At 49.5% G+C, this 27,151-nt stretch overlaps 1 protein-coding gene across 3 annotated transcripts in view; it reads left to right on the top strand.

The window, feature by feature from the left end:
* Positions 1-26,854, top strand: part of UCK2 (uridine-cytidine kinase 2) — a 42,750-nt gene extending 15,896 nt beyond the window's left edge. For all 3 annotated transcript variants that reach the window (XM_077823496.1, XM_077823497.1, XM_077823498.1), the window contains 6 exons: positions 10,182-10,341; positions 11,389-11,485; positions 12,311-12,453; positions 19,162-19,259; positions 23,004-23,052; positions 23,757-26,854. In XM_077823496.1, the coding sequence (XP_077679622.1) occupies positions 10,182-10,341; positions 11,389-11,485; positions 12,311-12,453; positions 19,162-19,259; positions 23,004-23,052; positions 23,757-23,896 (687 nt within the window). In that variant the 3' untranslated portion in view covers positions 23,897-26,854. The remainder of the gene's footprint in view (positions 1-10,181; positions 10,342-11,388; positions 11,486-12,310; positions 12,454-19,161; positions 19,260-23,003; positions 23,053-23,756) is intronic.
* The last annotated feature ends 297 nt before the right edge of the window (positions 26,855-27,151 follow it).

The raw sequence follows: 27,151 nt of genomic DNA on the forward strand, positions 1-27,151 counted from the left end.
GCAACCATAAAAAGACACGTAGATAGCTAATGAGAACATCAGTTACACTGGAGAAAATAAACCAACCTCTTCCTGGCATGGGGTAGGAAGAAACTTCTCAATGGGCATCTTATTCCACAGTTGTCCAGTATGGGCAGGCTTGGAAAAACTTACTGATATCTTGTAGCCCTAGGACTAAGCCTATGGCCTGGGTGAAAAGTACCTTTACCACCCACCCCTTCCAGATGCCATCTCTCTGCACCATAAAGGAACAAAGCAGGTGTACTGTTTGACAATGTTACTAATAAATGCAGTGCAAAAAACCCAAACACTTCTGTTACACCTGTTTTCAAAATTTCACTTGCTAGTAGGGATGATTAGCCTATGGGATATAGAATAGTAGAATTAGTCAAATATATAACAGGTTAATATGTTCTGAATAGTATCAGACCAGCTATAGAGCTGGTTAAATACCATGAATGAGTATGAATTGAATATATTTGATGGATACAGGTAAAACTCATGAAATGAGCATTCCACTGGTCCTTACTAGTTGCCATTCCTGAATTCCTCCTTCTCCTCTTTATTATAACCCATGTTAAATTTCTTTCTGAATTGCCTCAATATTAATTTCCTATTTCCTTTCCTCTGCTATATTTTTCCCCCTTCTCCTCCTAACATTGCCCAACCTTGCACCTGTGCTGCAAACAGATATGAAAGACTGCAAGAGGATGTGCAATCAGCACTGTTTGGGCATGACGCCTCCTTCAGCTTTCTGGCTGCTGGAAGGAAGATGTTTCCACTATATAAACTTTGCCTTTTTTTGCTGCAGGAGAGGTAGGGCTTCCCCAGTGACTAGCTCTAGCACTTACCCTGCTGTTACTCAGAATTTTCTCCAAGACCTAGCAAAATGAAATTGATCAGATTCTTGTCAGTTGGATTGCTACCACAGCACCCGAAAAAGAGTAGTAAAAGTGAAAAGGCCTTAAGTCAGTTTTCACTCTACTGCAGCTTGTGGAAGCTCTGAGCAGCAGCAGAAGCATTAGAGCTGTGTGCCTGCAGGCTTAGGAAGATATCACTGCTCTGACTTCACTCAGTTCATGGTTACAAAGCTTTTGTTTGTAACCGTGAAAAACTAGACTGGTATGGTACTTGATGATATTTAAGTGAAAGCTTAGATTCTGGAAGAAGTGAAGGCACTTCCCTGGGAAAGCATCCTATTCATTGAGGGTGGCTGGCTTTTTTTTTTTTTTTTTTTAAAACACCTGTGTGACATGTGCCCCTCTATTTGGTCATATCCTTTTTGAGAGAGCGTGACTAAAACAGAACACAGTATTCTAGGTGACAGTGTCACATTAGTTTATATAAAGGGAGTTACCTTATATGTATTACAGTAATATCTAGGTTTCAGAGTAACAGCCGTGTTAGTCTGTATTCACAAAAAGAAAAGGAGTACTTGTGGCACCTTAGAGACTAACCAATTTATTTGAGCATGAGCTTTCGTGAGCTACAGCTCACTTCATCGGATGCATACTGTGGAAACTGCAGAAGACATTATATACACAGAGACCATGAAACAATACCTCCTCCCACCCCACTCTTCTGCTGGTAATGAGAGTGGGGTGGGAGGAGGTATTGTTTCATGGTCTCTGTGTATATAATGTCTTCTGCAGTTTCCACAGTATGCATCCGATGAAGTGAGCTGTAGCTCACGAAAGCTCATGCTCAGATAAATTGGTTAGTCTCTAAGGTGCCACAAGTACTTGTTTTCTTTTTAGTAATATCTAGAGGCCCCAGGCTAGACCGGGGGTGGGCCCTTTATACTAGGTCCTGTACTTTTCGTGCTCCCCTGAAGATCTTGCAATCTAAATAGACCAGCTAGAGCCACGGGGAAGGGAAGTGACTTGTCCAGGGTCACGCACAGGTCAGTGGCAAGAATCGATCCTAGTTTTCTGGAGACTTAGCTCAGTGCCCTATTCACTGGACCACGCTGCTTCTCTAAAGGCATTTGTGATGTTGCACTCTATATGATTATATTCACACTCATTAGCATATTTTCATAAAATGCCACTAGAATTGCTTCATGCAAAAGATTTCTTATAAGGTATCATTACAAAGCTAATCTACTGAGTGTGGTAATCCTATTTGTATAAATGTATCATTCTTGTATCTGAAACTAGAAATGTAAAATATAACTCTAAGGTCCTATTGTAGTTATGCAAAGTGTGCGCCATTAATGGTGGTTTGGAATCTTGGTGGCTCCCATCAACCAAAACAATTGACTGTAAATGGCTCTGTTTGCTTGCAGGCCTTCCTGTAAATCAGGCTGGGAGGAATGAGGGCTTAAAGTCTTACAGTGATGTGTGATCATGTCACCCAAACTGGAATCCATCTTTAACCTGGTGCTTTTCCATTTAGAAGTAGGGGTGAGAACCCAGACAGGGACAAAGGATTCCCACCTTATACAAAAGATATATAAGGAGGTGGGACAGAACAAAGTGGGCTGCAGTCATGAGAAATCCCCTAGCTACCACCTGAGCTAAAACAAAGACTGTACCAGGGAAAAGAATTGTGCCCAGACTAGGAAGGTGTCCAGTCTGTGATAGAAGCTTATTGAAACATCTCTGAGGGTGAGATTTCTTCTGTAATCGCTTTCTTACTGTATTACATTTAGACTTGCGTGTTTTGTTTTTTGCTTGGTTCTTTCACTTTGTTCTTTCTGTTATTACTTGGAACCACTTAAATCCTACTTTTTGTATTTAATCACTTTTTACTTATCAATTAACCCAGAGTATGTATTAATATCTGCGGGGGGGGGGGGGGGAACAGCTGTGCATATCTCTCTATCAGTGTTATAAAGGGTGAACAATTTGAGTTTACCCTGTATACACTTTAAACAGGGTAAAACAGATTTGTTTGGGCATCTGAGTGTTGGAGACAGGAACACTTCTTAAGCTGTTTTCAGTTAAGCCTGCAGCTTTTGGGGGACGTTGTTCAGACCTGGGTCTGGCTCAGTAACAGGCTAGTGTGTCTGGCTCAAACCAGGCAGGGCACTGAACCCCCCAATCTGGCAGGGGAAACGGGTGAGAAGTAGTCTCAGCACATCAGTTGGCAGTTCCCAGGGGGGTTTCTGTGATTCAACCTGTCACAGCGTTATCCTATTTTCTATACCATTTGTTATTGAACCTACTACATTCTTTTACTGACAGCTGCTTCACATAGAGTTGTGTAATATGACACCCAAGTCCCATCCTGCAGCAATTACAGTTAATTTAGAGCCCAGCAGTATGTATGATTCCAGATTACTTCTTCCACTATGCATTACCTTGCATCTGTCAGTGCTGAATTTCCTCTACCATCCTGCTGCCCATTCACCTAGCTTGGTTAGATGCTTCTGAATTTCTTCATAGTCTTCTCAGGTCTTGACTAACATATAACTTTGTCACCTCGAAGCTTTGCTACCTCACTGGTCATTTCCCTCTTCCAGACCACTAAAGGAGTTTTTATGTTTGTTTCTTCCTAATGGCGTTCTCTTGTGTGTGGTACTGGGGATTTGTGCCCTTCATTTGAAGGGGATGCTTCCCAATGTGAGCTGTAGCTCACGAAAGCTTATGCTCAAATAAATTGGTTAGTCTCTAAGGTGCCACAAGTACTCTTTTTCTTTTTGAGAATACAGACTAACACGGCTGTTACTCTGAATGCTAGAGGAGTTTCTGTTCCTGTTGTGCAGGGGAACTTATGACCTCTGTGTCTCTAGTCTTTCCTCCTCCTCAGAATCTTGCTTTCAAGCCAGTGGCTGAAGTTTTCCCACCAGGGCACCATTGGTTTGTGTCTGTCAGAAGCAGCTTTGCAGAGAGGGACTGGATCTTTTCTCTACATAACCAGCTTTTTGGCAGGATGGGGTCCTATTTTTCAAGTATTTTAGACTCCTAATCTTTCTTCTCCCCCCTCTTCCCGCCCCTCCCCCCCCCCCCCCCCAAAAAAAAAGAGTGGGTATGGGGAGAGGAAACACTATTGTATTTCAGGAACAGGTGAGGGTTTTAATGGGTGGGGCGGGAGAGATTAAACTCTTTCCCTGCTGTATTGGCTGAAATGCAACAAGCTCTTTATGGTGCTGGAGAACTGAGGAAGTGAACCTGAGCTGTCTCATTTCACTGTCCAAGCTAAATGAAGAAAGTGGCTGCATTAATGGGTGGAGAGAGTGTGTGTGTGTGTGTGAAACAAGATCCAGTTGTTAAACTACCCCAGATTGGTGACTATCCACAGGGAGAGAGATGTGGAACTCCTTTCCCAAGAGTCACTCTTTGAAAGCTAAACCCAAACCCCTGTGAAGCTTGGCTGTTTCTTTCCCCATTGCTGCTGTCACACAGGTAGTTCTACTTGATGACAGGTTTCAGAGTAGCAGCCGTGTTAGTCTGTATTCGCAAAAAGAAAAGGAGGACTTGTGGCACCTTAGAGACTAACCAATTTATTTGAGCATAAGCTTTCGTGAGCTACAGCTCACTTCATCGGATGCATTCAGTGGAAAATACGGTGGGGAGCTTATACTCAAATTTGTTAGTCTCTAAGGTACCACACGTACTCCTTTTTCTTTTTGTAGTTCTACTTGTACATACACCTCTCCTTCCAGCTCCACCCCACTGCATTCTGAGCTGTCCCAGTTCCCTCCCTTTTGAAGCATCGTTCATGCCTGGAAGTCTTGGTTTGCTTTGATCCACAAGAGCCTGAAGTTCAGGGTTGGACCAGAGCTCTGCACAGCTGGAGGCTCAGGCTGTCTTGGAGCTGAATCGGTCTGTTATGTGGGAGAGGCACATGCCATTTTGGAGGCCTTGCTGCAATAGTTGGAGCTGGAGGGTAGCATCTGTGTCTATCTTTCCTGACTAGAGAGCAGGAAATCCTCATGGATACCTCCCCCATTGTTTCTGACAACCCTTAAAATCCATTAAGAAAAATAGAGTAGGCTCCCCGGCCCACACTGTGCAGTCATCACTTCTGGTGCCTGATAGAAGCAGGCTGCTGGAAGGCAAATGCAGCTTGCACGTGCTCTGATCTTCACCCTTAAAAGGTCAGCTGAAGAGAAATGGGTGTGGGGTGGGCCCCGCATTCCACCCTCAATCTTCTAAACAATGATAAAGGTGGAGGCGTGGCTATTTTGTCCCTCAATCACAGGCCACACTTCACAAGTAGTGTTTAACTTTGTGCTGCTGAATGCAGGGGTGCCTTGTGAGCTGATTGCAAAGGGAGAGAATAATCCCACTAAAGGAAGAGATGGAGAGCATCTGACAGCATGTCCCCAGAACTCCTCCACTTCCAGTGCCAGAGCATAGCTGAACAGATGAATCCTCAAAGACTCCATTCCCTATGTGCCTTACCATGTTCTGTAGGGTCAGCAGGCCAGGCAAGAGCCAATTATTGCTTGAACACAGGCCAGAAGTTACCCCTCAGTGTTCCTTTGCCATGACATCAGTTATCTCTCTCACTTCCTGGAATGGGGAGATTAACTGAGCCTGGAACTTTCTTCCTGTGTCTGCCTCCAGCTATGGGAATCTGATCTCCCCCCACCCGCATCAGTTGGGCAAATAGTCTCTGACTACAATGGTGCTACACTGACTGACACCAGCTCAGGCTCTGCCCCTGTGTAAGACAGAGAGGGCTAATTCACAAATGAAAAGACCATGGGAAATTTGCAAGAAGAACCCTAAGGGGTTGCTGGCTGATGGCTCTGCCCATAACACATTGCTGACTCCCAACAGTGATTCTCAGAGTTGGAATGTCAATATTGATGGCAGCAATCTAGCTAGGAGAGATAGAACAGGAAGAGGAGAAGGTGATCTGTGTCAAGTGTTTATGAAAGCAGTGGGATACAGCTTGATAAGTCAGAGTGCGATGTTGAAATGGTGCTGGGGAAGGAGGCAAGGAATGGGAAAACAAGGGAGAGGTGATGGCAAGCAACTCATGATGGTTGGAGTCAGGAAACACTCTGTCCTACTCTGTCTGTGTGTGTGCGTGTGAGATTATATATAATTTAAGTGAATATCCATTGATAAGATCTACAGGAATTAAATATCCTGCTTCTGGGTGTCAGCTGCCTATTGCAGAGGTCAGGAAGGGATGCCACCTATAAAGCACAATTGGCCAACAGAATCATTAAGTGAGGTGGGAGTGGGTTGTACAGCTGCCTTTGTGCTCTCTCAACACCTACCCCCAATTAAATTAGCTCCTCTCTTACTGGATGCTCTGTTTTGTTTCTTTTCTGAGCCTGAATTTCTTCACTTTTCATAATAAAAACAAAACCCAAAGTTTCCCAAATGCTGCTATTCTAGCTGAGCTCTGGGGAACTCCAGAAATTAGCTCGCTCTATATACAGGGAAGCTGAGCTTCAGACACTTAAGTGGTGACTCCTATCTTGGCTTCTTGCAACTTCTGCCGCAGGGGTGGCTGGACTAGTGAATTAGAGCTCTGCAGGCCAGAGTCTGGTGAGAAGGGTAGCTCTGCCAGCCCCTGGACTCTGATGAGGTGAGGGCTGAGCTGCCCACAGAACAGTTCAAACAACCCACCTCTCTAGAACTGAACCACTTATAAGCTGTTTATCCATTCACTCTGTACGGCTCCTGTGGCTAGAGAGTCCTCCAAGCACTGGCCCATAGTGCACTGCTCATAGCAGAAGGGGTCCATCTGGGCTTGGAGGGGGAATGGACATGGGGCTGTCAAATCTTCTCATCTGTTCTCCAACTGAAGGTCCCCACCCACCCACCCCCACAAATTTTCCTCCCATTGGTCTCTGATAATGCCCCTGGCTCCAACTCCACCTCCTGAGCCAACAATCCAACTGTGGAACATCTGAATTAAGATTTGTGGGGGAGTTGTAGACTGCAGCCTGGCCACGGGGCATTTTTAGGTGTGGATGTTAATGCTGAGAAGCTCCACTAATGCCCCTCTTTGCTGCTCTAACGCACTTGGAGCTGGCTATCCAACTGGCATTTCCAGCTGGCACTCCAGAGTGGAATTTCTGGCTCAGAGTGCATAGCTGGAAGCAGGGGCATTATTTGTGACTTAAGGGTGGGAATGGAAATGTGGGGACGTGGATGGGAGGGAGGTCCATCTGGGGAGCAGAGAAGGGAATGTCGGCTGGCAAACTAGGAGGCTAGCTGAGTCACTGGTGGGACGAGTGGAGCAATAGCTCCTATTTGTTCCTCAGTTTCTGAGGCCCGCAATCCAATGCAGTGTGTTTTGGTACATTGTGGAATAGGCACCCAGAATGCCTTGCCAACTAACTGCCTTAGGCAAGCACTAGTGTGGTTACATGGCTACCTAAACAGGTGAAGTTTGCCAGGCATCTGCCCACTTTCTGTAACTAATCTAAGTTCAAAACGGTCAGGGGTCCAGTGAGGCAACCTGCTAGTGACACAGCTAAGTGCTGCTGTATGGGACTGAGGCCACAACTTAAAGTTAAGGAGGACTTGTGGCACCTTAGAGGCTAACCAATTTATTTGAGCATAAGCTTTCATGAGCTACAGCTCACTTCATCGGATGCATTCAGTGGAAAATACAGTGGGGAGATTTGTATACATAGAGAACATGAAACAAGGGGTGTTACCATACACACTGTAACAAGAGAGTGATCACTTAAGGTGAGCTATTATCAGCAGGAAAGCGGGGAGGGGGAGAACCTTTTGTAGTGATGATCAGGGTGGGCCATTTCAAGCAGTTGACAAGAATGTCTGAGGAACAGTGAGTGGGGGGAATAAACATGGGGAAATAGTTTTGTGTAATGACCCATCCACTCCCAGTCTCTATTCAAGCCTAAGTTAATTGTATCCAGTTTGCAAATTAATTCCAATTCAGCAGTCTCTCGTTGGAGTCTGTTTTTGAAGTTTTTTTGTTGAAGAATAGCCACTTTTAGGTCTGTAATCGAGTGACCAAAGAGATTGAAGTGTTCTCCGACTGGTTTTTGAATGTTATAATTCTTGACGTCTGATTTGTGTCCATTTATTCTTTTACGTAGAGACTGTCCAGTTTGGCCAATATACATGGCAAAGGGGCATTGCTGGCACATGATGGCATATATCACATTGGTAGATGTGCAGGTGAACGAGCCTCTGATAGTTTGGCTGATGTGATTAGGCCCTGTGATGGTGTCCCCTGATAGATATGTGGACACAGTTGGCAATGGCCTTTGTTGCAAGGATAGGTTCCTGGGTTAGTGGTTCTGTTGTGTGGTTGCTGGTGAGTATTTGCTTCAGGTTGGGGGGCTGTCTGTAAGCAAGGACTGGCCTTTTCTCCCAAGATCTGTGAGAGTGATGGGTCGTCCTTCAGGATAGGTTGTAGATCCTTGATGTGTTGGAGAGGTTTTAATTGGGGGCTGAAGGTGATGGTTAGTGGCATTCTGTTATTTTCTTTGTTGGGCCTATCCTGTAGTAGGTGACTTCTGGGTACTCTTCTGGCTCTGTCAATCTGTTTCTTCACTTCAGCAGGTGGGTATTGTAGTTGTAAGAATGCTTGATAAACACTATGATAGTTTATGAAACCCATTATTTCATGTTCTCTATGTATATAAATCTCCCCACTGTATTTTCCACTGAATGCATCCGATGAAGTGAGCTGTAGCTCAGGAAAGCTTATGCTCAAATAAATTGGTTAGTCTCTAAGGTGCCACAAGTCCTCCTTTTCTTTTTGTGAATACAGACTAACACAGCTGCTACTCTGAAACTTAAAGTTAGGGGCCGCCTTGTTTCCCCAGAGGTGCTTTGCTGCTGCAGCTCCCAGGGACTTCAGTGCATGTATGATGGGGTCCAGTGCACCTCTCCTCTTTGTCCTGGTAATTCAGTCTTTAAATCTGCAAACCGGTTTGGAGTAAAGTTCCTCCTCTCTCACCCATACTCTGCCACCTCCTGACTTCCCTCTGTTCCGATGCTCCCGTGCCACTTGCCTCCCTGTTGAGTCGGTAGGGATGGAGCTGGGGAAGGCTTCCACCAGCCACGTGTCTGCTCCCCCAGCTGTTGGGACCCTCCCCAGACTAGCTTAATCTACCATCCAAACAACCTGAGCTTGGGCACCCAAAAGGGTGACTTCAGACATCTTCTCTACAGAACAGGTTGGGATCCCCAGCAGCTCCTCCCTGAAACCCGTCCCCAGCTGCATGGCTCTTCATTCTGGTCTGCTCTCTCTGTTAGTGTGAAAGTGTGAGATGTCAGCCAGAGCCACAGACCAAGCTGCTCATTCAACAGTTCCCTTAGCCTCTGTGCCAAGAGGCACCAGGATGTGCTTTCTGCTGCTCCTCCAAGCCCTGCTTGCTGCTGCAGAACTCTCGGAGAAAGGCCCTCCTGTTTTCTGGCCAGTGCAGAATGAGCTACTTTCCATTGGGCTTTATTTAGGGTGTTAAAATAACTTCTGTACAGCTTTTTCTCCCCTCCAACTTCCCCAGTCAGAGCTTGATTTCTCCCCTCGCTGGCATAACAGAGTTCAGCAGACTTCTCTGTGTGAGCGAGGGGAGAACAGAGCTTGTTGGCTTCTGTCCCACAAACACCACTCCTGGAGCCAGTTTGAGTACAGCTCCTGAGCCTCTACTGCTCCTTGTAGGCCTCCTCAGCTGCTCTTTAGTGAGGGCAGACCCTGAGTCACATTGGCTGTCACTGCTGCTAATGGGAACCCCATGGGCGGCAGTGCAAGTGACCTGGATCAGGTTGGCTTCATGCTACTGCCTGTGGAAAGCTCAGAGCAGCCCCTGGAGCTACTCTCAGAACGGGGGACAAGATAGGCTGGAGCAAGAGTAGGATAGTGGAGACTTATGACAGCTAGGAGGTTTGGAGCTGGTTGGGAGAACAGGTCTGGGACACAGAGAGAGCCCCTTCTCCCTCCCAGCAGTTAGAAGGCACATGGGGAAGTGAGAGGGCAGGTGGCTTCACACCTATTAACTAAATAAATGAGCAATAGGCCACAAAACAATACCCTTAGAAAAGGATCCAGGGGCAGCACTCAGATGGCTTTGGGATGTCTCAAGAGGACAGATGAGCTTTCTGCTCCTTGGCTAAGGAGCAAAGCATCAGATGAGGATGAGAATGTCTCCTGCCTGAGCCTGCAGCCTCCTGCTCCCCACCAACCAAGGCAGGCTTCTCCTCAGTCTGCAGGTCTCCTGCTCAGAGTAGTCTCCATTTGCATCAGACTCTCTTCTTTCATTTTCCCCCTTGCTACGTCGCCTGAAGTCCTCAGTCTGTGCCAGAATCGTCCAGCTACTGGGCCAGAACGAGGTGGATTATCGCCAGAAGCAGGTGGTGATACTGAGCCAAGACAGCTTCTATCGGGTCCTTACCTCTGAGCAGAAGTCCAAGGCACTCAAGGGCCAGTTCAACTTTGACCACCCAGGTGAATGGAGCCTGATCTTTGGGAGGAGGTGTTGGGCTGTGATAGGGCTTCAGTTACACCTCTCCTGATCTGAGTCGTTCTTTTAATTCCACTGGCACAAAACCTCTTAGTAATGCCGGGGACCCAGCTTCTTGCCCCACTGCGTTAAAGAGGGGTGGATGGGTAGTGATGCAGTGCATTGGCTTGCTTGGGACCAGCTGCCATATCCTGATCAGGTTCCTAGTGTAATGAATCTGAGTCTTGTCCTTGTCCCAAGAGGATGGTTGCACCATCCTATAACATTTATTTCTACTTCTGTATCCGATTTCATCCTGAAGATCCTAAAGTGCTCTGCAGATTATATGCAAACTGCACCACTGAAAAGCAGCCACCTGTGGGTTGACATGCTCAGCGCGCTGCCCAGCCGGAGAGAATACTCTGCCCAAGGAGAGTAGTGTTTAAAACATCTCCTCCTTAAAAGCTGGGATTTTAAGCCTTACCCCAACTGAGGTCACCTACTGAGCAGGATAACAAACTAGGACTAAACAAACTAGGTCTAAATACAAAGGAATCCCAATTCCTGTTACTACAACAGAGACTTTTTCAACTGCTTAATGGGCTGGTGGGAAATTCCAGAACCGCCTCACCCAAAACTCAGCTGCCTTGGGCAGCGGGCTGCCTTGCTAACAGAGCCCTTTCTATGAAGCTGTGGGAGGGAGCTGTTCAGGGATAAAAGGCTGCTCTAGTCTCTGAGGGGCTGGGGTTCAGGAGGAGATTCACTCTTTTTAGTCTTGGCTTTAAACAAAATCAGTACAAAGATTGTATTGATCTTCCAGGGCTGGATCCTCAGCTGGTGTAAAGCAGCATAGTCCCACTGATTTCAGTGGAGTTCTGCCTCTTTCCACCAGCGGGGGATCTGGCCCAGTAGCACTCAGACCTTGAGGCAGCATGCACCTGCCTCTGCTCCTCCATGTCTAGCTCAGCAGGGACTCTGTCTAGGTTGAAATACCATGATGTATGGGGGCAGAGGTTGGCAAGCAGCCTTCATAACAGCTTGTCTCTCCTCAGATGCCTTTGACAACGAGCTCATCGTCAAAACGCTCAAAGAGATCATGGAAGGGAAGACAGTCCAGATTCCTGTCTATGACTTTGTTTCCCATTCCAGGTAAGACACTACTCCTGCCTTGCTCTGCACCTGCTGCTCTGATTCGGGAGTGTGGGATGCAGCTCTGCCCATCCTCATTTGCAGCACCCTCCCTCCCTGACACTCCAGGCAATGATCTCTTGAGCACAAACTACCAATATGGGGTATTTCTGGAGAAGGTATCTTTTATTTTGCTGGCTCTTGTATGCACTGTATATTGCCCAAATGCTTGAGCTGAATAGTCCACACCAAAAAGGTTGCAAGGGTTACAAAGTCAAGCACTCAACCTGCATTGTAGCATTTTTTTTTATTTTTTATTTATCCACTCAACCTAAATTCTGTGTGTGTTACGGTACAATCACATGCTATTTCCCACAGGACCTCTGCTTCATAAAGTGCTCAGGGAATGCACCAAGGTTGCGTAATGAATGGGGCTGTCATCTGCACAACACTTGCCTCCTTCACTGGAGAAACTGGAAGGGGTGTCTGTTCCTGTGGGTGGGTCCCTGAGCGTGATTGATTAGTTTGACTCTTGCATACAGCAGCTGCCTGGTGGAAATGAGCATGCACATGGTTGCAGTGAGGGGGATGGTCTAGCCTGCTCCCTCCTTTCACCATATTTTAGGGAGGAGTGTCCATAACCTTTGGATTCCCTGGTTAAGCTTTGCCATACTGGGATGGGGCAGAGTGGTGAAAGCTGAGTCACAGAGAGGTGACATCTCTCCCAGAGTTGGTGTCAGTGAGGCATAGAGCCAAGAAACCGTCATCCCCAACACTCCTCCCATCAGGGAAGCTCTTCCTCTTGCTCTGCATCTTGTTCTGACATGCCTTTCTCATGCATGGCAGGAAGGAGGAGACAGTGACTGTGTACCCAGCTGATGTGGTCCTCTTTGAGGGCATCCTGGCCTTCTACACCCAGGAGGTCCGGGACCTCTTCCGGATGAAGCTATTTGTGGACACTGATGCAGACACCCGGCTGTCCCGCAGAGGTGAGGGTGCATCGCTAGCCAGGTAGAAAGATGCTACTTGGTGCATAACTGACTTGGGAGCTTGCTTCTGTGAGAGATTGCAGGCAAAGATTCTGAAGCAGGATTAGTCTGTTGGATTGATGGAAGGATGTCTTCTGTGACTCGTAACTAGACAGAAATGGCAAGGGCACTTGGCCTTCATGGTCCAGGGTATTAGATCAACCCCCCGGTGGCATCAGGAAGCTCTTGCCCTGTATCCCAAGTAGTATTAGGTTGTGTGGGTTTTATGCTTCCCGAAGCAACTGGCTTTGGCGAACATGAGTGACAGGATTCCAGACTAGATGTTCAGTTCTGTTGTGGCAGCTCCATTCAGTGCAGACAGCTGGAGTGCCAGTTGTCCGCCAGTCCTGGGGCGCCAAAAGCAGCGGTACAGCAAACTGGTTTAAAGACTAGTTCCAAGTCCATGTCTGTCGTGTAGGAGAGGGCATGGCAGGTGGGGATGGGCTGTGTAAGCTCAGGGAGTGACTATAGGAAGGGAGAGTCTCTGCAGATACTTCTCGTGCTCTGGGTGGATAAGGGCCTGTCTCTAAGGGCCTACACTAACAATCTCTCCTGACAATACGGTGGCTAATGCCACTGCATCCTGGAACTCCTCACGTGCCTAGTGCTGGTTGGGAGCAGAGGGCTTGGGGGTCGCTTCCAAAATTGCTTTGCTTGGGTGGGATATTTTCTGGGAGCTGAAGGGCCGGCCTGGCAGGATTCCCCTGGCCGGTCAGCTCTGGCTATGAATGCTGGCCAAGAACTGATAGTGTGGTGGCCATTGCATGGCAGTTCGGGGTTGGGAATGGGGGCACGTAGAATTTGGGAAGCCAAGGGCTTATGGCACTGGATTATCTTTCTTAGCTACCCGTAGAATTTGGGGAGTAATAGGCGTATTTAACACTAACGTATCTCCCTGGAGTCCTGTTGCCACTTCTGTCCCTAGACAACCACTGCCACTCTGATAGTAATGCTAATGGCAAGAGCTGGCCTGCTGTGGAGGCTGGACTCTGATGGGGCAGTGGAACAACTGGGGTTGGGAGAGGTCATGTGTTTTCCAATTGGGATGAAGCAGGCAGGTCAGTTGGGTGCTCTGATTACCATATTGCCAGTCTCTGGAGTTGAGGAAACTCCTTCCCCCCACCCCACCCTTCTGACCCGTGCAGTACCACTGAGAGCCTCGGCAATACCAGAACCTGGCTCCAAGCACATACAGCACAACATCACATGGAGTTGCAGTACTGTGTGTGTGGTGGGCTGCTCCCACTGCAGTCAGCCCTCTTCGCTCTTAGCATCCTGGCTTAGTATCGACAGTCTGGGCTGACTCTGGATGGGTTACATTAAGAACAGCTATACTCTGTCAGACCAATGGTCCATCTAGCCCAGTATCCTGTCTTCCGGCAGTGGCCTGTTTCAGAGGGAATGGACAGGACAGGGCAATATTTGGGTGATCCATCCTCTATCATCCACTCCAAGCTTCTGGCAGTCAGAGTCTCTGGACACCCAGAGCATCGCATTGTATCCCTGATCATCTTGGCTAATAACCATTGATGGATCATATCCTCCAGGAACTTCTCTAGTTCTTTTTTGAACCCCGTTATACTTTTTGGCCTTCACCACATCCCATGGCAATGAGTTCTACAGGTTGACCATACGTTGTTTGAAGACGTACTTCCTTATAATTGTCTCAAACCTGCTGCCTATTTCCATCATCGGTGACCCCTGGTTCTTGTGTTATGTGAAGGAGTAAATAACCCTTCCTTATTCACTTCTCCACACCAGTCATGATTTTATAGACTGCTATCCTATCTCTCCTTAGTAGTCTCTTTTCCAAGCTGAACAGTCCCAGTCTTTTTAATCGCTCCTCATATGGAAGATGTTCCATACCCCTAATGGTTTTTGTTGCCTTCTCTGTATCTTTTCCAATTCAATACATCTTTTTGAGATGGGCAACCAGAACTGCATGTAGTATTCAAAGTGTGGGCGTACCAGAGATTAATATAGTGTTGCCATGATATTTACAGTCTTATTATCTGTCCCTTTGCTCATGGTTCCTAATATTCGGTTATCTTTTTTGACTGCTGCTGAATATTGAGTGGATGTTTTCAGAGAACTATCCACAATGACTCTGATCTTTCTTGGGTGGTAACAGCTAATTTAGATCCCAATATATTGGAAAGCTCTAATCCCAACTATACATACAATGTGCATTTGCTTTTATCAACATTGAATTTCATCTGCTGTTTTGTCTCCCAGTTTTGTGAGTTCCCTTTGTAACTCTTCGCAATATGCTTTGGGCTTAACTATCTTGAGTAATTTTGTATTGTCTGTAAATTTTACCACCTCACTGTTTATCCCTTTTTCCACATCACTTATGAATATATTGAACAGCACTGGTCCCAGTAGAGGTCCCTGGAGGACTCTAACTTACCTCTTTCCAGTCTGAAAACTGACCATTGATTCCTATCTTGTAACCAGTTACTGCTCCATGAGAGGACCTCCCCTCTCATCCCATGACTGCTTACTTTGCTTATGAGTCTTTGGTGAGGGACCTTATCAAAGAGGAGTTGGGATAATTGCCCCTTCAGAAGGGGATTTCCTTCAAACTGATCCAGACCAATGACTTGAAGAGCCCAATATGCACAACTCACAACCTGAGCCTTAGTGTACTAGGACTCCAGTCCCTTGGTATCATTCCCAACCCTCTACCTTGGCAATGCTTGATGTGGGGCTGCTGGCCATAGGTTGTGGAGGTGAGCTCTGCTTGAACTGCTCCAGAAGCTGAGCAGGGCTCTTGCACAGCTCCTAGTCTTCTTGAAGGTCTTGATTGGAGCAAGCACTGCATGTGGGAAGCAGAAGACTGGCTACCACATGTGCACTCAGCGGAGGCTGGGCATTATAGAGCAAAAAGGACCACGGGTCTGTGGCTGGCGGTGCAGGGTGGTGAAGAGGCCTGCTTTAGCATTAACTACAAAACACAAGTTGCCGTGTTGCAGCATGGCATTGGGGAAATGCAGACAAACTGGTACTGCTGTCACACTCATTGCTTGCTGGCCACGCTGGAGAAAAGGCAAGTGTGTGTGTGTCAGACTGGACTTGGGCTGAAGACTTGATGCCACGTGTTGCATTTTGTAAGAGCTGACGGCCTGAGCCAGCTGCCGCGGGTGCTGTGTTGCAAATTTAAGGCCTTAAAACCAACTGTTTGCTAGGGTACCTCTTCACATAGTGTAGGGAGGACTTTGGTACCACAGGGTCTATGAGAGATCATGGGATCTCATCTACTGGCAAATGCTGGTTGAGGTGGTTTTTGGTGGTGGTTGTTTTTTTTGTTTTTTTGTTTTTTTAAATCCACCTGTGGAATTTAGAGACACCTTTTAATAGGAGATGTCTTTAAATCCCCTGTTCTTAGAAGTTTGTATAAATTACAGTTTCCCAGAGGGCGTGAAAATGCCCCCAAACAATGATATTTTAAATAGTTTTGTCTTAAGACTATATTTTGTTTGTAAAATTCATTGTGCATTCACACTGTCATTCATGCTTTTTCTAAAGATGTCATGAGTTTTCTAAAGATGTGCTTTACACAGGGCCCTATCTATGCAGCCCTGGAAATCTCAGCCGAGGTGTCTGAGTATAGACAAAACAGGACACCAGAGCAGAACTCCATTAAGGGACTCTAGGGAAGGCCCACCCAGCATGAGTGGGTGTCTCTGTAGAATTCCAGAGATGTGTTCATCCTGTGTCTGAGATGGGATTTCAGTGCTGGCTGAGAAAGCTAGAGCCAAGATTCTCCAGGGTGCCTGCCACTGTCAAGCCAACGTTACTGTCTCGTCAGTAGGGGAGATGTTGTCGTTGCTGATAAACGCTACTTTTTTTTTACACCCATCTGTCTCTTCTGTGCTCAGCCCGCTGCTTCCACGTGACTCATTCAGGGAAGTCACAGTACAGTCACTGTGGGGATGGGAGGGAGAACTAGCAGGTTGTAAACCCTGCATATGGACCTTACAAAAGGAGTCTCCCTTACTCAGTGGTCATGATATTGGGGATCTAGGATTTGCCATCTGTCCAGTTGTGTCTCCCACCTCTGCAGATGGCCTGTGTCTCATGTCCCAAGGGAAGGTGAAAATCACCTGCACTTGGCTGACAATACAGTGCTTTATATAGGCTCACTGTAAACCTGCCTGACCACTGTGGCAATCGGCTCATGCCCTGAAGCATGAGATTTGGTTACCTTTATCTTAGTACGTGATTTCTAATGTCATTTAGTCTTAAAATTATCCAATCCCTTATTAAGATCCAGCTATAGTTCTTCCTGGTGCTAGGAACTGAGAAATGGCCCTCAGCCCAATGATAGCAACTGAGAAATGAACCCCCCTCCCAACACCACCACCTCAATGAAGAAACTGAGCCAGCTGATTTGGAAAGACCTCTCTATTGATCGCTGAGGTGGGTGTGTCAGTGGGGCTTATAGGTCTTGGCTAATAGAGCCCTGGAAGCAAGAAATCTTAAGTGATGAACAGACAGCCCCTAAAGACAGCGATCCTCAAATCGGTGCTCAATTACCCTCTTCCAGCCCTTGCCATAGGTGAAGGTCAGTGACTGGGAACTGTTGTGTTCATTCTCTTCCCCCTCTTCTCTCCCCCGCCCCCAGCTTCTAAAGCCCTGCAGTATGGTTGGCTGGTGACCAGCAGGCCCATCGGAGAGCAGCTCCCTCCCTGTTCAAGGGACCGGACTCCTTCCTTTTTTTGGGAGGATTGACCACCCAGAGGGTTTCCGTGTTCCCTTTCATAGGCATTGTGGAAAGCGCTAGTCATAGCCTTGTTTCTCTCCTTCCCTAACTAATGACCAAGAATGTACCTGTCTCAACCAGTAATGGGATGTGGGGGGAGAGCCGATGGCCTGTGTTTCACAGAAAGCCAGAGCTGGTGACTAATGGTCCTTTCTGGCTGTAACCTCTGAACTGCAGAAACTAGGCAGGATGATGTAATGGGATCTGGCTACTGAGTCGTAGCCCACTCATAGGTATTACTGTAATTGAATGTTACTGTGGGAACCAGAGCCCAGAATCCTGGATTAGTACAGGCTGGAGCAGTAAACTTGGGACTTTGGTTTTTGTAAATTGCATCATGCTCTTTCTGCTAAGAGTGGTTCTGCTGCCAGATTGCAGAACTGGCCAGCTGCTCCAGATACTACCCTTTGCAATGAGGCTGATCATCTCCCATCAGTCAACAGGAGTCTCTCCAGGGACTCTAATGGAAGATGCATCAGGCCTGATCTGATCTTTGCCAGCCCTCCTTGGTCTCATGTGTATATCAGGCTTTCTGGATGGGTGCAAATCCTGGGTCAGCAAAGCATATAGAGCACTAGGAATAAAAGACTAGCCATAGCAGCAGGTAAAGCCCAATCCCTGGGGGGAGGAGCCTTGTGGAAACAGAATTGGAGCCTTCCCTGGCGTCTTGGACACTTTACCTACCTATCCTGAGGGTGCTGCACTTCCTCAGAGTATCACAGCTGACACTATAGTAAGTCTGAGGGTGCTGGACTCCCTGCAGCTGTAACCCGCATGCTGAAGTACCCGGCATGTGCGGCAGAAGTGCCTTCTCTCTCTTCTCCTCCGCCCCCCCCCCCCCCAAGTCTGGGAGGCAGGAGCGGTGGGGGGGCACTTTTGGGGGCCCCACAGGCCCAGAGTGGCCCGGGGGATTAGCAGGGGGCCAGGAGCAGCCTGCTCCATTTCCCTTGCCCTGGCCCCAGCTGTGTCGCTCAGGAAAGGGGGCTTGGGGGAAGGGGTTCTTCCCCCTGCACTCACTGGCCCCAGCCAGCTCGACTCCGACAGCTCCCAGGCGCCAGTGAGAGCGGGGGACTGTCTTTTTTTTCCCCAACATCCTGCACTCACCGGTGGCAGGAAGCGGAGCGCCGCAGCTGGGAGCTGGCGGAGTAGAGTGGGCTTCCCGCCACTGCCAGTGAGCTTGGGGTCGCTGGGGGAAGAGGTGGAATGGGGGCAGGCCAGGGGCAGAGCAGGGGGAAGGGTAAGAGGTGGGGTGAAGGGAGTTGTCCCTAGGGGGGGCATGGGGCCCCCGACGGCCCTGACCCTTGCAGTGGGCGCAACCTGCGGGGGGGCCAGCCAAGGGATAGGGCTGGTGCTGCCACGTATGCAGCACGCAGCTGCCTAGGGCATCATGAAATTTGGGGCAATTCGGTGCCCCAAATTTCATGGTGCCCTATGCAGCTGCGTATGCCTAAGGACAGCCCTGATTGAGGGGTAGTCACAGATCTGTGTGAGGGGCCTACGACTGGAATACCAGGGGGCTGCAGGTCAGGATTGAGGGGCATCAGCAGAGCTGTGGGGGGACCCCAGTAATGCAGTAGCATCAGGGCCGTAGGTGGGACTGGTGTATTGGGAGAACTCTGGAGGCAGGACTGGAATGTTGTGAACTGAAGTGCACTGATAGACCTGGAAGGGGGGGAACATGTGCAGCCCCCTGCTCCATGTTGTCTGGCTCAGGCCTGTAATATCAGCCCCCTGCTATCGGGAGCTCTTGCAACCAAATGGCATTAAACTGCGAGCCATCAAGCCTGCCTGCCTGAGGTGTGGCCTGAAGAGGCCTGTGCTTGGAAAGGGGCCTGTCTGGGAAACGGGGGCGGGGATGCATTGACCTATGCAATTGGCTCCTGACTGCCTTGTTTTTCTCCTAGTGTTACGGGACATCAGCGAGCGAGGCCGGGACCTTGAGCAGATCTTGTCTCAGTACATTACCTTCGTCAAACCAGCCTTTGAGGAATTCTGCTTGCCAGTGAGTGAGAAAAACAACCACCCCGCGAGCTGGCTGGGAGCTCTCTCTTCTCACTGGGGCCCGCCCTACCATGCAGCCATGTCACTTTGCTCAGGACAGCACCAGCCTGGACAGTGTGCATCCTCTCCCTGCAGGCACAGATGGCTGCATGGCAGGACATGGTGTCTGTTACTCTCAATGGTCACTTCCCTGTGGCTGGAATTTCCAGCTGGATACAGCAGCAGCAGGGGAAGTCCCTACTTGTGGGTGAAGCTTGTGCATAGCCCCAGTGGCTAACAGGCTGTCCTGGGTGTGCTGGGAAACAGCTAGTGCTCACACCTTCTGGTTGGCCCATAAGGAGGTGCAGGAGACTGAGCTCTGTGCTGCAAGTCTTGGCCTGGGGTTCACCCTTCTGGCTGGCTACAAAGCCAATGAAGAGCTTGCTGGGTGCCAGCTGTGGATTCCTGGAATCAGAAGTGAAGTGACTTCAGTGGAGATGGTTTTGGCTCCCAGGAAAGGCAGAGGGAGAGTGTGTGGGGGGGTGGGGGGGGCCTGGGAGGTAAACACAAGGAGCCCACATTGCCAGTCTGTGTGTGGTAGTATCTACAGGCCTGGAACAAAGATCAGGGCCCCCTTGCACTAGGCACTGGCCATGCGCCTAGTAAGAGACAAACCCTGCCCCACAGAGCACATCTAAGCACCACGGACCAGGAAGGATTTTTATCCCCTTCTTGCACATGGGGGAAGTGAGACACTGAGGTGGAGTGACTTGCCCAAGGTCGCAAGTCAGTCGGGGCAGAGGTGGGAATAGAACCCAGAACTCCTGACTTAGTCAAGTGCCTTATCCATTCAACCACCCTCCTCCTTAACTGTTTTTTCTTTCCTGTTCCCAGCACTGCACTTCCTTTTCCTCAAGCCAGGGAGGGAAAGGGTGGGACAGGGCCTTGCTTTGCTCCATGCAGAGAGCTGCATTAGTGCATCCCTTTGGGATGCAAGGCCTGGTTAAGGACGCCCTGAGACAGTCCAGGGTTGGACCTTCCTTCCCGGCTATCTGCTGTCCCACACAGTCATCACTGGCTTCTGGGAGACGTGGAGTGGAGCAGACCTGTCATGGGAGCCAAGTCTAGCTCCCTCCTTGATAGGATCAGGGGAGGGTGTAGAGGCCCGGCAGGAAGGGTAGGTAGTCGGCTGCAGAAAGGAGGCAAGAAACTGTATTCTAGCCACCTTGGCGCACTCCTCTCCTGACCATGGATCCCCAGCAAAATTGCTACTGCTGCCCTTGTCTGCTTCCAGAATCGGCTGCTGGTCCTGCAGGGAGAGGAGTGCACAACAGAGGTGGCAGCAACATCTCTTCTCCTCCTGCCCCGGTGATTCCTGCCTCTGTCTGATCTGCACCCCCTGCTCCAAGCTCATGGGGCAGCTATTCTACTTGCATGCAGTGCAGGACAGACAACCTGGTATAAGCGCTGGCAATCCTGGTACTGATCTCCTAACTAGCTCCCGGTCAGATGGGCTGGGAGGGAATCGCCATGACTGGAATCTGACAGATCCATAGCTATGCAATGTTCTTGTTGTCATGTCAGTCCCAGGATCATAGAGACAAGGTTGGGAAGGTAATGTCTTTTATTGGACCATCTTCTGTTGAGGAGACACACACTTTTGAGTCTCAAAGAGCTCTTCGGGTGTGGGAAAGGTAGGGAGAGTGTCGCAACTAAACAGAAGAGCGAACAGGTTGTTTAGCATAAGCAGTTAGTGTACAGTATCTGTTGATCTTGTATGTAGCTGTTACGCTCAGAGTACCTTTCCCAGACCTGAAGAAAGAACTGTGTGTGGCTCAAAAGCTTGTCTCCCTCACTAGCAGAAGTTGGTCCAATAAACAATATTACATTCCTCCACCTTGTCTTAGCGTTGCCAGTGTAGACTAGTCCTAAAGTGCTGCCAGGGCAGCGCTTTAACGTTGCTTGTGTAGTCGCAGCAGAGCGCTGGGAGACAGGTCTCCCAGCGCTCTTTTTAAAACCACCTCCACAAGGGGCGTAGCTCCCAGCGCTGAAACTTGCTGCGCTCAAGGGGGTGTTTTTTCACACCCCGAGCGAGAAAGTTGCAGCGCTGTAAAGTGCCAGTTTAGACCAGCCCTAAGAGCCAGAGCTAGGCCGTAATGGGCTCCCATAACTGCCATTATCTAAAGCCATGAATAATGTAGCAGTTTGTGGAGAGAGGCTATTCCCACAGCCTGGCCACCGCCTCTTGGAGCTCTCAGGGTCTGGCTGTGCAGGGCAGATTCGGCAGCAGTGGCAACAATTAAATGCTTGGCCCAGTGCTCTGGTTTTGTGGCTGTCATAAACATACAGATGAGGGTAGCATAAAGTCCCTCCTTTACTTGTAAAGGGTTAAGAAGCTCAGATAACCTGGTTGGCACCTGACCAAAAGGACTAATAAGGGAAGAAGATAGTTTCAAATCTGTGGGGGGAAGGTTTTTGTTTTGTGCTCCTTGTTGTCTCTCCAAGACAAAGAGAGGGACCAAGCAAGTAATCCAGCTCCTACTGAATGATGCATCTAAAATTACAGAAATAGTAAGTAATAGCAAGGAAATGCGTTAGAGTATCTTTTGTTTTTAGCTTATGAATTTTCCCTATGCTAAGAGGAATGTTTGTTCCTGTTTTTTGTAACTTTAAAGTTTTGCCGAGATGGGAATCCTCTGTGTTTTAAATCGTACTACCCTGTAAAATGACCTTCCATCCTGATTTTACAGAGGTGCTGCTTTTATTTTTTTTCTTTATTATAAAGTTCTGTTTTTAAGAATCTGATTGGGTTTTTAGTGTCCCTAAAAACCCAAGGGTCTGTCTGTGCTTATCTTGTTTACTCTCAAGCCTCCCCAGGAAAGGGGGGTGAAGGGGCTAGGGGGAATATTTTGGGGAAACAGGAACTCTAAGTGGTCCTTTTCCTAAATCTTTGTCTAACTCACTTGGTGGTGGCAGCAATACCATCCAAGGACAAGGAAGAATTTGTGCCTTGGGGAAGTCTTTAACCTAAGTTGGTAGAGATAAGCTTAGGGGGTCTTTCATGCAGGTCCCCACATCTCCACCCTAGAGTTCAGAGTGGGGAGGGAACCCTGACAGTGGCCGATAGCAGTGCCATGTGGGTGGCTTCACTGTGCTCCAGGCTAAATGCCAAGGTGGGGATGAAGCTGGCATTGGCCTTGTGGGGAGGAAGGTGTGAGCCAGCAAACAGTGGGATGCTGCATCGTTAACCTTCCAGAAGGGCGGTGTAAGCAACACTGAAATCCCATCCAAACAAACTAATTGGCAGCCTCTCCCCACAAACTCCCTGTGCAACTCAGTCTCGTCAACTCCTGTGACCCTTAGTGTGAGTCTGGTGATCTTTGGTGGGATGTTTATCTTGAAGCACCAGCTTCCGGAGTCATGAGATTCTCACCTGATCACAGTTTTTACGAATGAAACTATGTAGCCTCCATCGTTGTGGAGAAAAGCATGAAAACGTGCTCAGAGCGTAGCCTAAAGCTCAAACAAGAGGGCAAATGAAAAGAAGCCAGAGTGTGGTTTTGTGGTTTTTTTGTTGTTGGGTTTTTTTTTTGTTGTTTTGTTTTTTTTAAACGTTGGTGGGGTGGCTGAGGTTGGGGAGGGGGGGGGTTGGCGCTGCTGGACTCTGGTATGAAATCTTCAGAGGTATAAATGAATGAAAATACTTCAGCACTCGGTCAGTTACACGCTCTGGTCTCCTCTGTAACACTGCGCTCTCTTCTCACAGACCAAGAAGTATGCTGACGTGATCATCCCCAGGGGGGCAGATAATGAAGGTGAGCGGTGATGCTCCTCCTTAATGGACGGGGAGGCTTCATGTGGGAAAACTGACTAATGGGGTCATGGCTGCTGTTGGGCATGTGGACGTGAATGGCTCCTGCGGGGCTGTGGTTAGATGGGAGCCAGTGTGGCTCCTACCGAGGTGATGAGTCCCATATCTGGCTTTCAAGGTCAGTTACAGTCTGCAGACGTGGTTGGAGGAGGTGCTCTCCCATGGGAAACTCCTAGATGCTCCCTGTCGCTGTATGGGTGGGCTGGCAGGCTGCAGCTTAACGTGTGAACCAGAGTACAATTGGCAATAACTCAGAGTAGCATGGGACCCCCTCTGTATCCTGCAGCATGAACCCCTTCTGGAGGAAGACCTGTTAAGGTGAAGGGGGCTTTTAGTAGGTCTAAAGTACATATGTTCAGATAGTCCCATTAGAGAGGAAGAGCCAGCTCCTCACTGCTGTGATCAGTGTCACTCCACTGATGGGTGGCTCCTCTCTGGCTGTGGGAGAGGATGAGGCGCCGCCTGCATGCGGGAAGCTATCACTCAGTGACTTGGCTGGCATCACTGTTCCCTGCAGTGCTGACAGCCTGGCACTCCCGGGCATGTGCCCCACTGCATTGCAAAGGGAGCTGGGAGTGGCCCCATTTCTGTAGCTCGGGACTTATTTATACTGTACAATCTAACCCCATCTGTTTCCCACACACCCAGTGGCCATAAACCTGATCGTGCAGCACATCCAGGACATTCTGAATGGAGGACACAGTAAACGCCAGATCAACAGCTGCCTGAACGGCTACACCACTCCATGCCAGAGGCAGCCTTCTGAGTCAAGTAGCCGGCCACACTGACCCCAGGCCTTGGGGTGAGGTTGGGGGTGGATGGTGGTTGAGCTCTGCTGCAGCTGATTTGTCCATACTGTGTCCAGTCACCCCTCCTCCCCCGCCCCCAGCCTCCTGATATTTAAGTAACTAGATGGAGACACATGCCTTTAATTTTGTATCTTGGAAATGAGAGAGGAGCATCTGGATACCCATAATCCCAGATGCCGCTGGGGATGCCTACCGCTGGCTTCGCTCAGTAACCACTCCGGCACGGAACTGGCTATCAATACAGAATCGCTCTATTTTTGTGTAAAAAGAAACAATGTAAAACTACTTGCCATAAGGTATTTGCCAGGCTTGGTATTGCTGAGGGCAGCTGGGACAAGGGAGCGGGGAGGGAAGCACACGGGTGCTGCTGGTTTGGGGAACTGGTAAGTGTGGGAGGGGGAAACTGTACCAAAGGCTTCAAACTAGGTGACCAAGCGGCCTAGGAACCAGAAGCAGCCACCCCATGGCTGGGGCGCGTGGGTGGCAGGCTTGGTATGGCGCATACTGTGATTTTTTTTGCTTTTGGCCTGCGTGGCTGTGTGTGGCCACACAGCTGCTGTCCCTGTTCTGCAGGAGGGTGCTGGGTTTGGTTGGCAGGGAGGGGTGGCGTAGGGGAGAACAATGGCTGAAACCTCTGCTGCCCTTTCCTACTCTGCTTTCCCGCCCCATCCCTGCTAGCTGCCTGCCTTGCCAAGGCTCCCCAGCGCTCCTGCCTGAGTCACTCAGCACTGCCCCTCCCGCAGCTGACTTCCTGCTGGCTGTGGTTTTGGGGCTGGAGTGATTCATCCCACAAAGAACTGGCTGGGGGGTGGGGAGGGGGTGGATTTTGAAGGGGTGAAATTCTGGGCTTGGCTATTAACAGCCACTGGCCCATCTGATTCTTCCCACACATCTGGGTGTCAAGAGCACCTCGCTCCTGTCTGGCTACAAATGACTGGGGGCTCTCCCCAGCTGCCTGGAGTTTGGTAGGGGGGAGGCCTGGGGCCATGGGTGGGGCAATATGATAGATGTCAGTGTGCTCTAGCACCACCCCTTGGCCAGCTGCTGAAATAGCAAGAGCGCCAGGCGAGAGCTCGTCAGTGCCTGTTTAGTGTGTGGGGTTGGGGGTGGGAGGGAAACGTGCTTGCTGTCTGAAGGGGGCCTTGCTCCTCCGTGAGTGGGATTTGAGCTGAAGCTCTGCTTACAGCATCTCTGAAGCTGCTCCCCAGCTGGTCTGTGGGGAGAAGAAAGGGCAGTTGGGTTAGAAGCTACAGAGCAGCCCCTCCCAGAAAGCCCTGCAGCGTAATGCTATGCCAGGGCACTGCAGCGTTGGCACGGGGGGGGGGGGGGCGTAGCCTGTGAAGAGCCTAGTGCTGCTGGCACTCTGGGGCCACCCAAGAGCAAGCCCCTCTGAGACTGGAACCTCTGCCCCAGAGAAGCCCGGCCCCATGCCCAAGTTCTACTTGAAGCTACCAGGGCAAACCACTGAGTGCCTTGGCTGGGATTTGGGCCAGAGGATCAGACTGTCTCCATGCTCTCCCTGCTACCTGCTTTCTTTGCCAGCTGGTGGGATCTTCTCCCCGCTGGTGCTGGGCAAAGCAACCTCTTTTTTCAGGGTCCTTGAATTAGCATTGGGCTTGCTGTTTGCTCAGAGCCCCCTGGGCACGTGCCCCCTCTATCCCCATTACTAGAGAAGCAAAGGGCTGAGCAGTCACTGCTATTGGGAGTATGGTAGAGGGCAGGTCTAGAGGGGCCATCCTGACTGGGCTGGGGTGTTAGCCCCCCAAATTACTTCAGAATTGGCTTGGTTAAGGATCTGAGCTGGATTGGACCTGGAGCAAGTTCTCTGCTCCTCTAGAAGGTGCTAAACCCACATGTGCCTGTGTTCAGGCCCCAGCCTGCCAGTATTGCCTCGGGAGACAGTATCCCGAAGCACTTGCTCTTTTCCCAGAGCTCTGCAGAGACCAAAGCCATGACAGTTCATTCCCAGGGGCAGGTGGCCGTGCTGGCTGTGAGTGACTGTGCCATGATGTGGTACAGACTATGGGACTTCATCAATTTAGTGCCACTGCCCAGTGCTGCAGCTGTCAAGCACAGCTGTGCTTGAGGGGCTATCTCTACAGTGATAGGGAACCCCAAGAGCCCCCATGGGGGGGAGGGATGGTTCTTCATGGGGAAGGAGCAGCACTAGAAAGGATCTCTTAAGAACTGAGGAATCCCCCAGTGCTAACCTTCTCATGTCCCATTGAGCTCTTTGCTGTGGCCTCTGCCCTCAAGCCTGCTGGTGCTTTGCTCTCCTTTTCCCTAAGGCGCTCCCTGCGTGGGACCGGGTGGATTCCCAGGGGGCTCACTGTCTGCTTTATGAGCTGTGTTCGGTACCAGGCTCCTGTGCTTTGGGGTGAGCCTTCAAACCTCAGGCTTATTCTTGCCCCTCTGTGGCCATCTGGAGTCCTGCGAGGCTGCTGCCTGGTCCTGTTCTTGGGCTAACTAATAAGGAATAACCTAGAGGTCTGGCTTCTTAGAGAAAAGAGTTGCTTATTCACCTTCTGCTGGCTCTTCCCTCCCTTCCAACTGAACAGGGATGAGAGAAGTAGCAGTGTGTGATAGGCTCTCTGAGACCCCAAGGGGATAAAGAAGGGAATAAATGCCCCAAGTCAGCACTGCCAGGGGCAAAACCATTCCCTCTCCTATGGTGGGATGCAGAAGCCCTTCTCCCCTCCATCCTGTCCAGAAACCCCCCAACCAGCTCCTGAGGCATGGCAATCTCCCTACTCCTGAGACCCAGTGATGCCTGGGTTGCCCCAGGAGGGCCAGAGGCCAGCCCTTAAGTGATAAGTGGCTGGAGCCCTACAGAGGGGGAGAGGTTTCCAGGGGCTGGAGGCTCCGCCTGAGTGGGGTGGCTTTCAAGACTGATGTACTGTTCTGCCCTTCCCTGTAAATAAAGATGAAATAACTGGATACTGGTGCTTCTTGTCCCCTCTGTTAAGGTGATTGCCAGCTGGGTGGTCCAGGCTTGGGCCTGCACTGCCTCTCCCTGTTTTCTGCTCTGTAGGGGAGAGCCTGCCCCTATGTCCCTGGAGCAAAAACCCCATCTGCAGGTGCTGTTCTGTCTAAACTCTCGTGCTGAAAAATCATGGTTGTGGACTGACAGCTGGCTGACGCACTAGAGCAGGGTGTCCACCACCCAGCCTGGAGGGTGGATTTAATTAGCAGCTGTGAGGGATTCTGCAGAATCAGAGCTTTTGGGCTTGTCTA

The sequence above is a fragment of the Eretmochelys imbricata genome, chromosome 8 (assembly GCF_965152235.1).
Source record: "Eretmochelys imbricata isolate rEreImb1 chromosome 8, rEreImb1.hap1, whole genome shotgun sequence".
Taxonomy (NCBI): domain Eukaryota; kingdom Metazoa; phylum Chordata; order Testudines; family Cheloniidae; genus Eretmochelys; species Eretmochelys imbricata.